General features: G+C 38.3%; 1 protein-coding gene across 1 annotated transcript in view; it reads left to right on the top strand.

The window, feature by feature from the left end:
- Window positions 1-10,512: 10,512 nt before the first annotated feature.
- The window catches only part of LOC128552752 (uncharacterized), a 38,113-nt gene continuing 32,395 nt past the window's right edge, over window positions 10,513-16,230 (top strand). Inside the window, exon 1 of the mRNA XM_053533808.1 lies at window positions 10,513-10,593. Coding sequence (XP_053389783.1) covers window positions 10,530-10,593 — 64 coding nt within the window. The 5' untranslated portion in view covers window positions 10,513-10,529. The remainder of the gene's footprint in view (window positions 10,594-16,230) is intronic.

Genomic DNA, 16,230 nt, shown 5'->3' with positions numbered 1-16,230 from the left:
AGTCCCAGGACTGCAACTTGAAATTTATAGTGAGAACCCTGAGACACATGATTTTAATAGCGGCGTAGCGATGCTCCAAACTTTTTAAAAAACACTGTAAGTTATGCGTTCATAATTAATCCATTTTATTTCGAAATAATAATTAAAAGTTATCAATAAATTGCTTGTTTTATATCCTTTCCGTTGATCAAAAAATTATTGATATCATTTGTGTTTTAAGAAAGTTTAAGCCGTTAGAAAAATATAACAGTTAACAAAAAAAACATAGACGCTCGGCGTCTGCCCACCCGATCTTTGTCTTATCTGTTCTAAAATTAGAATATACAACGGATTTGTATACAAACACAATCTCTCCTATTACATTTATTCTCAAAACTGCAGCTTGAAATTAATTGGTTTATTTATAGTATGCATAAATTAAGGTCATTTGTGAGTTTCAGTCATTTTTGTTGACTTTGACTTTTTGGCATTTTCAGAAAAATCAATCAACAGAAATGACTGAAAGTTACAATTATTGGTCTTTATTCATGCATACCATAAGTAAATCAATTAATTTGAAGCTGCGATTTTGAGTCAAAATATGATTTTAGCAGTTTTCAAATACTTGATCTGTTATATATCAATAAGTAATGGTTTACTTACTTATTGGAAGGGCTTTCCTTCTAGCTGAACTACGTAGTTAGCTGTAGTTAAAATACTGGATAGTAATTTAGTATTCTAATTCTCTGTGAATGGGGTCCTCACTGCCAGAATGCCCTTTTCCCAGCTATCCCAACGTACATCGGCTAGTTTTGGCGGGTGGCGTAGGTTACTGAACATCAGTCACGGGTAGTGAACAGCAGCCACTACACTCCTCCCCCTCCTATGAAGGATTGCCCTCTGACCTGGATCTTTGGATGGTATTCACTGGTCCTATACACACACACTGAGTCTTCAGACGTTGTACTCCTAGATATCGTAGTACTACTACTTGGGTTTCTTATCAGTTTAGTTAGTACTGGGTTTCTAACCAGTAGATTGAATTTACTCACTTTTGGTTCAAAGTGCTATTACTGGGTTTCTGACCAGTACAGTTTTATCGCTAACTTCTGGGTTTCGAAGTACAGCTACCTGGGTTGCAAACCAATTTTGGTACACGGAAATAGGGATACACGTTGGCACCCTACACCTAGTATCAAGACTGAGCTGCACCTTCCAAGCTGGCAGACAATGTAAGGAGTTTGTTAATCCCTTGCTGACTCAATTTAGTTCTTGCTGTTCAAATGATTCTGTTGTAAGTTCTGAAATGATAAGGACAAATTTACCCACATTTTATTATGGTGTTTACATTCTTTGCACTTGTACTTATCTGGGTCTATAGCGGTTGTTTACACCTGTCCTGGATTCACTAGCCAGTGTTGTTATCCACTGAGGAATCTCTTTCTTGACACGGTTCAAGACGGTTGTGCTTTGCCACGAATACATTATTTATCAAATTTACCCTGGAAATAAGATAATTTCTAAAATTAGAGAAATTTCCACAGAGGATTTTTCTGCATTTCCTTTAGCACTGCAGAATCTAATAATTAGACTATGTTACCCTTGTGACCTTGTAATTTCTCTGCCGGAGATCATAGTCTCATTTCATTTGTCTGTGGTTTTCAGACTCGTGAGCTCATTAAATATTAGCTATTAGTTGACTGACATCTCTAAGACTTTCCCTTTGTTTTAATTGCAAGCCTTCATTGCGAAATAATGGTCCCAGCATCTCAGTTTCCATGAAAACTGGTTCAGCCATATCACTATTCCACAAGTAGTCCGTAGATTCATTCTTCTACCCGTAGACAGTCGTACCCATGCCCTCCAGGTAATCCAATACACCTACCTGATTACAAGAGTGGCCAGCCCTTGCAATATCATCCAGGAGTGATCCCTTTACCACTGGCACTGTGTCGTCTACTTCTTCTGTGAAGGAAGCCCAATTTTCATGAGCTCGCGCACAAAACTTACACACACCACAAGGCAAGTCTTTTAGTCGTACCCCAGCATTAAATGCTCCGTACCATCCATCTGCCGGCATTCTCAATAGTACATCAGCATTTCCATGCTTACGACCAGGCCTGTGTTGCAACACCACAATGTTGAGCAATGTTTTAACTGGTTAAAACCGCCCCGGTCAATACTCCCTGAAGTGGTCAATACCGGTCAATTAGTCAATACTGACTGGTAAGATATTTTGCAGAGTTTATGAACAAATAAAAAATGACTGTTTAAGAGCATTTGGTGCTTGATTAAGGTGAATGCAGGCATTATTATTTAGTTAAAGCAACCAAATTGGTCAGAAGTGGTCGATTGGTCAGTACTGATTGATACTGGTCATTAAACATTTTCTGTTACTGATTAGATTACAAAGACATATTATTTTTCTACAGAAACATACATGCCATATCTCCCGCTGGGAGCCTTTTTTCCCCGTATTTTCAGTATATCTCCCGGTCTCCTGCCGGGACATGAAAACCTCCCGTAAAAAAATAAATTCAGACAAAAAGTTCTCTGTCGAAAAATCGTATCTCGGACCCAATGTTACAGAATGTAGACCTTCAGAAAATACTTGAAATTCAATATCGAGTAGCCCTGAAATACTCTTCAAACATAATTTTAATAGTTGTGTATAATCCCTAGCTTGTTTATCGAGAGATACATGCCTGAGGCATTAATTATCTTTCCACCTTCTGTCACCATCTGCAAACAATTAACCATTTAATCTTACCCGTAGGCAATTGTAAACATGTGCATTCGAGATTTTAGACTGATTCAATAACATCAAAGTCGCTGATCTGTAGTTTTTAAAACAATATGTAAACCAGTCTTAAAATTACGTCATTTTACCGCCACCTGCCAAAGTATACTTTCGTTTTCGCTGACCTCAGTATTTATCGAGCCATCAGAAGATAAGACAGGTTAGTGCTAACACCGAATTCATGTTTCTCAATTTAAATACTTGCACAGCATGCAAAAAAATCAACCACAATTTAACAAAAATTGGCGAGTTAATGTCAGACTACACCGAATTTCGGACAAACATGAATTCGGATAAGTGAATTCATACTGCCCAAAGACTGCCATTTGTCAAGTTGCAATAATTAACGGCAGAAGAATTCCCAGTTTAAATACATGTAGTTTTAATCTAAATATGGACAATCCAGCAGTAGAACGACTTTCATTTTTGTTTTAACAACTTCATTTCTGAAAAGAAATGACTGCCCTTAAAAGACTGTTTGGACATGATATGTCTGCAATCTTTTGAGTATTGTATGCTGAAACATGTCAAAATGATCACTCTCTCCAGATGCAGAAGCATCAACACATAAAGCAAAAACAAAGTTCCTGGTTCAATCTTTCATGGAATTCTGAATTTCCTTGGATTAATTAAAGTGCTGTAAGAATTAACCATGCATTCTATATAGAACTGTTGGCTCCATTCATCAATTCAATATAGAAAACTTGATGATTTTTTCATGAAAACGGCTATTTAGCGCATAAAAATGAGCGAATAAAAGTCTCCCTTATTTTTACCCAAATCTCCCTTAAAAAAAGCCCTGTTGAGGCAAATCTCCCTTACTGACCATCTGAAAATATGGCATGTATGCAGAAATGTCACAATAAGTGGAAAGACTGCTAATTTAACTGAACTTCATTTGTAGAAAGTATATACATATCATAAACTGTAGCAGTAAGTGTTTGATTCACAAGTGATAAATATAATTATTTTTACTGGTATATATAATTTAATGAAAAATTGCTGTGAACACTGGAACCATTCATGGAAGTGGTTTAATTGTGTTTTGACAGCAGTTGTCACATTGACTAATTGACACCTTGTCTTACAATATACAATAGATTATATGTTGCAGGCCTCTCTGTCTAGTCACTAATTTATTAGTAATTAGCTGTTTAAAAAAATAAGTTATGCAATCAAAGTATTCTTACCACTATATGTATATATATCAGGGATATATTGCCTAGGACCAAAATTTTAATTGACCAGTACTGTCCATTTCAATGGGTGTAATTTATAGTAATAAATTTTTTAATTAATTTAAAATAAAGGCTACTGTAAGAAGATGAAAGCATTGACTAAACTAGTACTGACCACTGACCAGTCTAAGTATATTGTCAAAATTGAGCCTGACTAGGACACATTGCCAAGGACCAAAATTGAATCGACCAGTATTGACCACTATACTTTTTAATGAACAAAATTTTATATTATTCAAATTGCTTTATTATACGCCTGAAGGGACGTATTATGTTATGACGCTGGTGTCGGTCTGTCTGTTAGCAATTTGATGTCCGATCTATAACTCTTGAACCCCTTGAAGGATTTCAAGGAAACTTGACACAAATATTCGCCACACCGAGAACACGTGCAGAGCGCATGTTTTGGATGTCTTGCTGCAAGGTAAAGGTCACACTTAGGAGTCAAAGGTCTTATCAGTTTGTTTCGTGTCCGCTCTGTAACTCTTGAACCCCTTGAAAGATTTCAAAGAAACTTGACAAAAATGTTCACCACACCAAGACAACGTGCAGAGTGCATGTTCCGGACGACTCGCTTCAAGGTTAAGGTCACACTTAGGGGTCAAAAGTCATATCAGTTTGTTTCGTGTCCGCTCTGTAACTCTTGAACTGCTGGAAGGATTTCAAAGAAACTTGGCAGAAATGTTCACTACACCAAGACAACATGCAGAGTGCATGTTCCGGATGACTTGCTTCAAGTTCAAAGGTCACACTTAAGGGTCAAAGGTCATATATGACTTTGCTTTGTGTATAATGCTCTACATTTAAGTCTGCATTTAAGAAAAATATGACAACTGTTGCAAAAGCAGCTCTTATTTTGAGACATTTTTCAAAAATAAAGCATGCAAAGGCACCAAACCTCACCCACTTTTAGACAATGTGCAAAATAGGATAACTTAAAATATACCCTCCAACTGAAATATACTAAATATTTAAACACAGAAATAAAGTTATTCACTCTTCAAGAAAATATTAGGCTATAAAACTTTATCATGATGATAAAACATATGCAAAATTTACCTTCTTCAATTTGCAACTATAAATTGGATTTATAGTGTACTATTGGATGTAACATCATGATCAAAACTTTTGATCCTGTGTGTATTTTTTTTAAATATATATATAGTTTGAACTGTTAATTACAAAATATACAGATTACATCAGATGAAGGCCTGAGCCTGAAAATTTTATCAGAGTGACCTTTTTCCTGGCCTGTGTTTAGGACTTAGTAATATTCAGAATGTCATCTGGGGTCAAATCAAAGAAAATATGTGTTTATACTTAAGGTTTTTGCTCCAATTTTAATGATAATTGGTCAGAATATTTTTTCCCCCGTGAAATCACTAGGTCAAACATGTTTACACTGTTATGGTGTGTTATGGCGTGTTTCTCAGGTGAGAGACCTAGGGCCATCTTGGCCCTCTTGTTTGTCTAGGTCTGCCCCCTATTTCCAGAGATATGGCCCCTGAAATAGTCAAAAATGCACATTTTCACCTTGTGACGCGCCTTGCTCAAAAATATTTCATAAATTGATTAAACCTTGCATGAGTCTTTATCATGATATAAACTTGAGCACCTATTTTTTGTCTGCCTCCACCCAATATTTTCAGAGTTATGACCCCTAAAATAGTTAAAAATGCACATTTTCGCCTTGTGGCACACCTAGCTCAGTAAGTATATGATATAAATGGATGAAAACTTGCATGAGTCTTTATCATGATATAAAGATGCAACCTCTTATAGTTTGGCTGGCTCGATCCCCAAATTTTAAAGTTATGGCCCCTGAAATAGTCCAAAATTTACCTAGCTCAAAAAGTATTTGATTTAAATTCATGAAACCTTGCGAGAGTCTTTATCATGATGTGACCTTGCACACTTGGCATTCTTCATGAGGCTATATACCAATAAAAGAAATTGTTCTTTGTTTCATATAAAATTCAGCTACTTCAGAACAATTTTCTTACAGTTTCTAGATTTTCACTCCATCGTATAGACCTATTTTCCACAAGATATCCATACATTTGCTTCAGGAAATAGAAAAGAAAAAGGGGTGTTGAATAGTATGCGGTGAAATGCAAGTCAACTGAAGTCAGGTACCCTCATATTGCTGCATTTCAGAAATCGGTCCGCAGAATAAACACCCTACTTTTGTTTTCAAGTAAACAACTTGAAAACATGTGAATATTAGCATGAAAAGTATCCTATTTTTAGCTCACCTGTCACTATCATAGTGACAAGGTGAGCTTTTGTGGTCACCCTTCATCCATCGTCCGTCCGTGCGTCTCGTGCGTCAACAATTTCTTGTCTGCACGATAGTGGTTTCATTTATGATTTGATTTTAACCAAACTTGCACACAACTTGTATCACCATAAGATCTCGGATCCTTTCTTGAACTGGCGAGATCCCATTACAGGTTCCAGAGTTATGGCCCCTGAAAGGGCCAAAATTAGCTATTTTGACCTTGTCTGCACAATAGCAGCTTTATTTATAATTTGATTTTTACCAAACTGGCACACAACTTGTATCACCATAAGATCATGATTCCTTTCTTGAACTGGTCAGATTCCATTATGGGTTCCAGAGTTATGGCCCCTGAAAGGGCCAGAATTAGCTATTTTGACCTTGTCTGCACAATAGCAGCTTCATTTATGATTTTATTTTAATCAGACTTGCACACAACTTGTATCACCATATGATTTTGGTTCCTTTCTTGAACTGGCCAGATTCCATTATGGGTTCCAGAGTGATGACCCCTGAAAGGGCCAGAATTAGGTATTTTGACCTTGTCTGCACAATAGCAGCTTCATTTATGATTTGAATTTAATCAAACTTGCACAAAACTTGTGCCACCATAAGATCTAGGTTCCTTTCTTGAACCGGCCAGATACCATAATGGATTCCAGAGTGATGGCCCCTGAAAGGGCCAAAATTAGGTATTTTGACCTTGTCTGCACAATAGCAGCTTCATTTATGATTTGATTTTAAACAAACTTGCACAAAACTTGTATCACCACAAGATCTTGGTTCCTTTCTTGAACTGGCCAGATTCCTTCATGGGTTCCAGAGTTATGGCCCCTTAAAGGTCCAAAATTGGCTATTTTGGCTTTTGCAGCCATATAGATACTTCTTTTATGGTTTTATTTGATACAAACTTCCAAAATATCTTCAACAACAATAAATCTTGGATTCCATGACAAATCAGATCCATTTGTAGGTTCCAGAGTTATTTATATCTGATTACCTCCCTTGATTGTAATCAAAATGGATTTATATCAGTAAATACTTATAGGACTTATTTGAAATTTTATTATTGTCATTAGTTGGACTGAGTCAATGAGGGTAGGTAACTATGGACTGATTTTATGTCAAATTACCTCCCTTTATTTCAAATTAAAATTTCATTTTTGTCAACAGATTTATTTGGCAAATCCTTCTTTTGTTAACTTACAATCATTTTTTTTTTAATTACTTCCCATTTACGTTACTATAAATAGCTTGTTTTTAGTAACTTTTTTATTATTGGCTGTAGGGAAAAACCGAGACCACTTTTCTGTGGTACAACATGGATGGTACCTCCAATTTTTAGGTGTATTTTGACATATCTGTACCTTGACAGAATTTTTTTTTCTTTTTGGTTTAATTTCTTCCCTTTGTTGTTCCTGTCCTTTGGACTTAGATATTTTTTCTGAGGACCTTCTTGTCCTCAAGTGCAATGATAACAGGTGAGCAATATAGGGCCATCATGGCCGTCTTGTTTAATTACTTCCCTTTTACGTTACTATAAATAGCTTATTTTTAGTAACTTTTTAGCTCGCCTGTCACAAAGTGACAAGGTGAGCTTTTGTGATCGCGCGGCGTCCGTCGTCAGTCGTCCGTGCTTGCGTCCGTGCGTCCGTAAACTTTTGCTTGTGACCACTCTAGAGGTCACATTTTTTGTGGGATCTTTATGAAAGTTGGTCAGAATGTTCATCTTGATGATATCTAGGTCAAGTTCGAAACTGGGTCACGTGCCATCAAAAACTAGGTCAGTAGGTCTAAAAATAGAAAAACCTTGTGACCTCTCTAGAGGCCATATATTTCACAAGGTATTCATGAAAATTGGTCAGAACATTCACCTTGATGATATCTAGGTCAAGTTCGAAACTGGGTCACTTGCCATCAAAAACTAGGTCAGTAGGTCAAGTAATAGAAAAACCTTGTGACCTCTCTAAAGGCCATATTTTTCATGGGATCTGTATGAAAGTTGGTCTGAATGTTTATCTTGATGATATCTAGGTCAAGTTCGAAAGTGGGTCACGTGCGGTCAAAAACTAGGTCAGTAGTTCTAAAAATAGAAAAACCTTGTGACCTCTCTAGAGGCCATATTTTTCATGGGATCTGTATGAAAGTTGGTCTGAATGTTCATCTTGATGATATCTAGGTCAAGTTCGAAAGTGGATCACATGCCATCAAAAACTAGGTCAGTAGGTCAAATAATAGAAAAACCTTGTGACCTCTCTAAAGGCCATATTTTTCATGGGATCTGTATGAAAGTTGGTCTGAATGTTCATCTTGATGATGTCTAGGTCAAATTTGAAACAGGGTCATGTGCGGTCAAAAACTAGGTCAGTAGGTCTAAAAATAGAAAAACCTTGTGACCTCTCTAGAGGCCATACTTGAGAATGGATCTCCATAAAAATTGGTCAGAATGTTCACCTTGATGATATCTAGGTCAAGTTTGAAAGTGGGTCACGTGCCATCAAAAAGTAGGTCAGTAGGTCAAATAATGAAGAAACGTTGTAACCTCTCTAGAGGCCATATTTTTCATGGGATCTGTATGAAAGTTGGTCTGAATGTTTATCTTGATGATATATAGGTCAAGTTTGAAACTGGGTCAACTGCGATCAAAAACTAGGTCAGTAGGTCTTAAAATAGAAAAACCTTGTGACCTCTCTAGAGGCCATACCCTTGAATGGATCTTCATGAAAATTGGTCAGAATGTTCACCTTGATGATATCTAGGTCAAGTTTGAAACTGGGTCACGTGCCTTAAAAAACTAGGTCAGTAGGTCAAATAATAAAAAACCTTGTGACCTCTCTAGAGGCCATACTTTTCATGGGATCTGTATGAAAGTTGGTCTGAGTGTTCATCTTGATGATATCTAGATCAAGTTTGAAACTGGGTCAACTGCGGTCAAAAACTAGGTCAGTAGGTCTAAAATTAGAAAAACCTTGTGACATCTCTAGAGGCCATATTTTTCAATGGATCTTCATGAAAATTGATCTGAATGTTCACCTTGATGATATCTAGGTCAGTTTCGAAACTGGGTCACGTGCGGTCAAAAACTAGGCCAGTTGGTATAAAAATAGAAAAACCTTGTGACCTCTCTAGAGGCCATATTTTTCATGAGATCTTCATGAAAATTAGTGAGAATGTTGACCTTGATGATATCTAGGTAAAATTGAAAACAGGGTCACGTACCTTCGAAAACTAGGTCAATAGGTCAAATAATAGAAAAACCTTGTGACCTCTCTAGAGACCATATTTTTCAATGGATCTTCATGAAAATTGGTCAGAATTTTTATCTTGATAATATCTAGGTCAAGTTCAAAACTGGGTCACATGAGCTTAAAAACTAGGTCACTATGTCAAATAATAGAAAAAACGACGTCATACTCAAAACTGGGTCATGTGGGAAGAGGTGAGCGATTCAGGACCATCATGGTACTCTTGTTTATTATTGGCCGTAGGGAAAAACAGAGACCACTTTTCTGTGGTACAACATGGATGGTACCTCTAATGTTTAGGTGTATTTTGACATATCTATACCTTGTAAGAATTTTTTTTTCTTTTTGGTTAAATTTCTTCCCTTTGTTGTTCCTGTACTTTGGACTTAGATATTTTTTCGGAGGACCTTCTTGTCCTCAAGTGCAATGATAACAGGTGAGCGATATAGGGCCATCATGGCCCTCTTGTATGTAACATTCATTCCATGAGCGAAATAATGCCCATTTGGCTCCCGAGTTATGCGCAAATGCGCAAAAAATGGAAAAATTAGGATCTGTTTATTAGGGACTTCTTTGACTACACCAAGAAAGCACAATTTTGACTTAATTACTGCATTATAACCTTGAGAATCTTAGTGCTTATTACAGAGTTATGGCCCTTTAAATAGCCAAAATAAATGATTTTTTTGTTTGTGATGCTCAGCTCAAAACTTCATAAAATGTTTGTTGAGGCTATACCCCCTTCTGACTGCAAACATCTGAATTATTTCCCCTTATTTGTGACAATTGTACTAGTAGGGGCACACCTTGTGTCCTACAGACATATTCTAGTTTTCAACACATTCAACAAACTGAGTCCAAAGTTAGGGTATTGGTAAAATCACACATAGTGCAGATCCTCTAAATGTTAACTTAACACCAATTCATCACCTTTTTCTTTTGCCCTGAAAATGTATTAGAATCTTCTTTTTTACAGGCTTCTAAAGATGAAAGTGACAGTATACATTAATGTTTTGATCTTGCTTGGTGGAATAAAGACAGTAGTTCTAGGTAAGTGTTTAAATTTTTTTTTTTATAGTAGAGAAAACAAAATTTGTTGTTCATTTGTCAAGGCATGCAGTTCAGTTTATACCTTGCCATAACAGTTGCTGTTTATTACTGGCCTTTCTAGGGCTTCTCTTAATGGTTAAACTAAGCTAGAGATTCCTTTACAGGAAAAACGTATGTCACTTAGTACCACTTAGCATGGAGGCATTGTAAAATATGGCATACTTAGGGAATATCACTGAACCATAACATTTCAATGACTTTCACAACTAGGCTTGACACTGATCACTCCCTTGAAGCTTGAGCCCTAACTATAATAAAGGAATCAGTGTGGGAGCCATCTGGTCTAGTCACATAATGGTGGATAGGTTTCTCTCACAGAAGATATATGATCCCTACTTTTTAATCCCCCGCCACAAGTGGTGGGGGGGTTATAGGAATGGTCTCCGTCCGTCCGTCCTTCCGTCTGTCTGTGCGTCTGTCTGTCTGTAACACGCGTGTCCGCTCCATATCTCCTACACCCCTTAAAGGATTTTTATGAAACTTGGGTGAAATATTCACCTCATCAAGACAATATGCAGAACTCATGAGTCAGACTTGTTGGCTCAAGGTCTAGGTCACAACTCAAGGTCAAAGGTTTGAGCCTTCCATTTTGTGTCCGCTCTATATCTCCTAAACCCCTTGAAGGAATTTTATAAGACTTGGGTCAAATGATCACTTATCAAGACGATATGGAGAACCGTTGAGTCAGCCATGCCGGCTCAAGGTCAAGGTCACAACTTAGGGTCACAGGTTTGAGCCTTCCATTTTGTGTCCGCTCTATATCTCTTAAACCCCTTGACGGATTTTCATCAAACTTGGGTCAAATGATCACCTCATCAAGGCGATGTGCAGAACTTATGAGTCAGCCATGCCAGCTCAAGGTCAAGGTCACAACTTCGGGTCAAAGGTTTGAGCATTCCATTTTGTGTCTGCTCTGTATCTCCTAATCCCCTTGAAGGATTCATATGAAACTTGGGTCAAATGATCACCTTATCAAGACAATGTGCAGAACTCATGCGTCTGCCATGCTGGCTCAAGGTCAAGGTCACAACTCGAGGTCAAAGGTTATAGCCATCTGTTTTGCGTCCACTCTATATCTCCTAAACCCTTTGAAGGATTTTCATCAAACTTGGGTCAGATGATCACCTCATCAAAACGATATGCAGAACTTATAAGTCAGCCATGCTGGCTCAAGGTCAAGGTCACAATTTAGGGTCAAAGGTTTGAGCCTTCCATTTTATGTCCACTCTGTATCTCCTAAACCTCTTGGATTTTCATCAAACTTGGGTCAAATGATCAACTCATCAAGAACTCATGAGTCAGCCATGTCAATTCAAGGTCCAGGTCACAACTCAAGGTGAAAGGTTTGAGTTCTGTGTCTTGTAAACCCCGTGAAGGATTTTCATGAAACTTGGGTCATATGATCTTCTCATCAAACGTTGTGCAGAATTCATGAGTCAGCCATGTCAGTGCAAGGTCACAGCTAAAGTTCAATGGTTTACCCTTTCACTATCTGTAACAGTGGCGGGGTGGGTGGAGGTGGGGGGGGGGGGGGGGGGGGTGGAGGTGATTTAGCTGTCTTTCAGGTTGTCTTGTTTACATCATTTTCATCATAAGTCTTTAAAATGAGGTAAGGATTTGCCCTCCGAAAATCTATGTTTGGTAGCTCCTTAAAAAATGTCTGTTTTATATAGTATATATAGGGAATAATATTTACTGGTGTGTGACCTATAATGGAATTCAAAAGAGTGGTATAGAACAGTGTGTACATACCAAGTGGTTTGTGACGTCATTTTTAGCTCATCTGATTTTTTGAAAAAAAATGATGAGTTATTGTCATCACTTGAGCAGTTGTCGGCGTCGGCGTCGGCGTCTGCGTCGGCGTTGCCTGGTTAAGTTTTATGTTTAGGTCAGCTTTTCTCCTAAACTATCAAAGCTATTGCTTTGAAACTTGGAATACTTGTTCACCATCATAAGCTGACCCTGTATAGCAAGAAACATAACTCCATCTTGCTTTTTGCAAGATTTATGGCCCCTTTTGTACTTAGAAAATATCAGATTTTTTTGGTTAAGTTTTATGTTTAGGTCAACTTTTCTCCTAAACTATCAAAGCTATTGCTTTGAAACTTGGAATACTTGTTCACCATCATAAGCAGACCCTGTACATCAAGAAACATAACTCCATCTTACTTTTTGCAAGAATTATTGCCCTTTTGGACTTAGAAAATCAGTTTTCTTGGTTAAGTTTTATGTTTAGGTCAGCTTTTATCCTAAACTATCAAAGCTATTCCTTTAAAACTTGCAACACTTGTTCCCATCATAAGCTGACCCTGTACAGCAAGAAACATAAACTCCATCTGCTTTTTGCAAGATTTATGGCCCTTTTGGACTTAGAAAATATCAGATTTCTTGGTTAAGTTTTATGTTTAGGTCAACTTTTTCTCTTAACTATCGAAGCTATTGCTTTAAAACTTGCAACTCTTGTTCACCATCATAAGCTGACCCTGTACAGCAAGCAACATAACTCCATCCTGCTTTTTGCAATAATTATTGCCCTTTTTGGACTTAGAAAAATCATTTTCTTGGTTGAATATTATGTTTAAGTCAACTTTTCTCATAAACTATCAAAGCTATTGCTTTAAAACTTGCAACAGTTTTTCACCATCATAAGTGGACACTGTACATCAAGAAACATAACTCTATCCTGCTTTTTGCAAGAGTGATGGCCCTTTTTAGACTTAGAAAATCATGGATAGGACAATATTTCTATTATACAAAAAAAATCAGATGAGCGTCAGCACCCGCAAGGCGGTGCTCTTGTTGGGTATTACGGCAAGAAAATTAATAAACAAATCCGTCGATTCAGAACTTAAAAAAAGTGTAAGTATTTCACTTTTTCACCGATTTGGATAATTCTTTTACGAGGCTCAAGCCAAGATAGTGGGCTATAAATACAAGTCAAAGTTTTTAGCTCACCTGAGCACAAAATGCTCAAGGTGAGCTTTTATGATCGCCCTGTGTCTGTCGTTGTCCGTCCGTCGTTGTCGTCGTCAACAATTTGACTGTTAACACTCTAGAGGTCACAATTTTAGCCAAATCTTAATGAAACTTGGTCAGAATGTTACATCAGTATAATCTTGGAGGAGTTCGATATTGGTCATCTGGGGTCAAAAACTGGTCACCAGGTCAAATCAAAGGAAAAGTTTGTTAACACTCTTGAGGTCACAATTTTGGCCCAATCTTCATGAAACTTGGTCAGAATGTTAACCTCAATAAAATCTTGGACGAGTTCGATATTGGGTCATCCGGGGTCAAAAACTAGGTCACCAGGTCAAATCAAAGGAAAAGCTTGTTAACACTCTAGAGGTCACAATTATGGCCCAATCTTAATGAAACTTAGTCAGAATGTTAATCTTGATGACCTTTGGGTCAAGTTCGAATCTGGGTCTTATGGGGTCAAAAACTAGGTCACCAGGTCAAATCAAAGGAAAAGCTTGTTAACACTCTAGAGGTCAGAATTTTGACCCGATCTTCATGAATTTTGGTCAAAATGTTAATCTTGATGGTCTCAAGATCCAGTTTGAATCTGGGTCATGTAGGATCAAAAACTAGGTCACCAGGTCAAATCAGAGGAAAAGCTAGTTAACACTGTAGAGGCCACATTTATGACTATATCTTAATGAAACTTGGTCAGAATGTTGATCTTAATGATCTATAGGCCAAGTTCAAATCTGGGTCATGTTGGGTCAAAAACTAGGTCAACGGGTCAAATCGAAGGAAAAGCTAGTTAACACTTTAGAGACCATATCTTAAGGAAACTTGGTCAGAATGTTAATCTTGATGATCTTTAGGTCAGTAGGTCAGGTGAGCGATTTTTTATGCCCCCGAAGGGAGGCATATTAGTTTTCAACTGTCCGTCCGTTAGTTCGTTAGTCACAACGTTAACTTTTTGCATGAAGGCACTTTACTCGTGAACCATTGCACCCAGGACCTTCAAACTTCACATGCTGATAGTACTTATTTTGTACACCACCCCTAATGACTTTTGGATCACCAGGCCAAAGGTCAAGGTCACAGGGGCCAACGTTAACTTTTTGCATGAAGGCACTTTACTCGAGAACCACTGCACCCAGGACCTTCAAACTTCACATGCTGATAGTACTTATTGAGTACACCACACCTACTGACTTTGGGGCCACCAGGTCAAAGGTCAAGGTCGCGGGCCAACGTTAACTTTTTGCATGAAAGCATTTTATTCGCGAACCACTGCATCCAGGACCTTCAAACTTCACGTGGTGATAGTACTTATTGAGTACACCACCCCTACTGACTTTGGTGTCACCAGGTCAAAGGTCAAGGTCACAGGGGCCAACGTTAACTTTTTGCATGAAGGAACTTTACTCGTGAACCACTGCACCCAGGACCTTCAAACTTCACATGCTGATAGTACTTATTGAGTACACCACACCTACTGACTTTGGGGTCACCAGGTCAAAGGTCACAGGGGCCAACATTAACTTTTTGCATGAAGGCACTTTACTCGCGAACCACTTCAACCAGGACCTTCAAACTTTACATGCTGATAGTACTTTATGAGTACACCAACCCTACTGACTTTTGAGTCACCAGGTCAAAGGTCAAGGTCACAGGGGCCAACGTTAACTTTTTGCATGAAGGCACTTCACACGCGAACCACTTCACCCAGGACCTTCAAACTTCACATGCTGATAGTACTTATTGAGTACACCACCCCTACTGACTTTGGGGTCACCAGGTCAAAGGTCAAGGTGCTGCGGGGGCATTTGTCACCATTAGTGACAGCTCTTGTTTTTTTAATTTTTTTTAGCTAACCTGTCACATAGTGACAAGGTGAGCTTTTGTGATCACCCTTCGTCCGTCGTCCGTGCGTCAACAATTTCTTGTCTGCACGATAGTGGTTTCATTTATGATTTTATTTTAACCAAACTTGCACACAACTTCTATCACCATAAGGTCACAGTTCCTTTCTTGAACTGGCCAGATCCCATTATGGGTTCCAGAGTTATGGCCCCTGAAAGGGCCAAAATTAGCTATTTTGACCTTGTCTGCACAATAGCAGCTTTATTATGTCTCCCCCAGGAGACATATTGTTTTTGCCCTGTCCGTCCGTCCGTCTGTCCGTCCGTCCGTCCGTCCGTCCGTACGTACGTCACACTTCATTTCCGAGCAATAACTGGAGAACCATTTGACCTAGAACCTTCGAACTTCATAGGGTTGTAGGGCTGCTGGAGTAGACGACCCCTATTGTTTTTGGGGTCACTCCGTCAAAGGTCAAGGTCACAGGGGCCTGAACATTGAAAACCATTTCCGATCAATAACTAGAGAACCACTTGACCCAGAATGTTGAAACTTCATAGGATGATTGGTCATGAAGAGTAGATGACCCTATTGATTTTAGGGTCACTCCGTCAAAGGTCAAGGTCACAGGGGCCTGAACATTGAAACCATTTCCCATCAATAACTAGAGAACCACTTGACCCAGAATGTTGAAACTTCATAGGATGATTGGTCATGAGAGTAGATGACCCCTATTGATTTTGGGGTCACTCCGTCAAAGGT

Source organism: Mercenaria mercenaria, unplaced genomic scaffold (assembly GCF_021730395.1).
Source record: "Mercenaria mercenaria strain notata unplaced genomic scaffold, MADL_Memer_1 contig_3122, whole genome shotgun sequence".
Taxonomy (NCBI): domain Eukaryota; kingdom Metazoa; phylum Mollusca; class Bivalvia; order Venerida; family Veneridae; genus Mercenaria; species Mercenaria mercenaria.
Note: the sequence above shows the minus strand (reverse complement) of the source record. Positions and strands in the feature narration are given on the sequence as shown.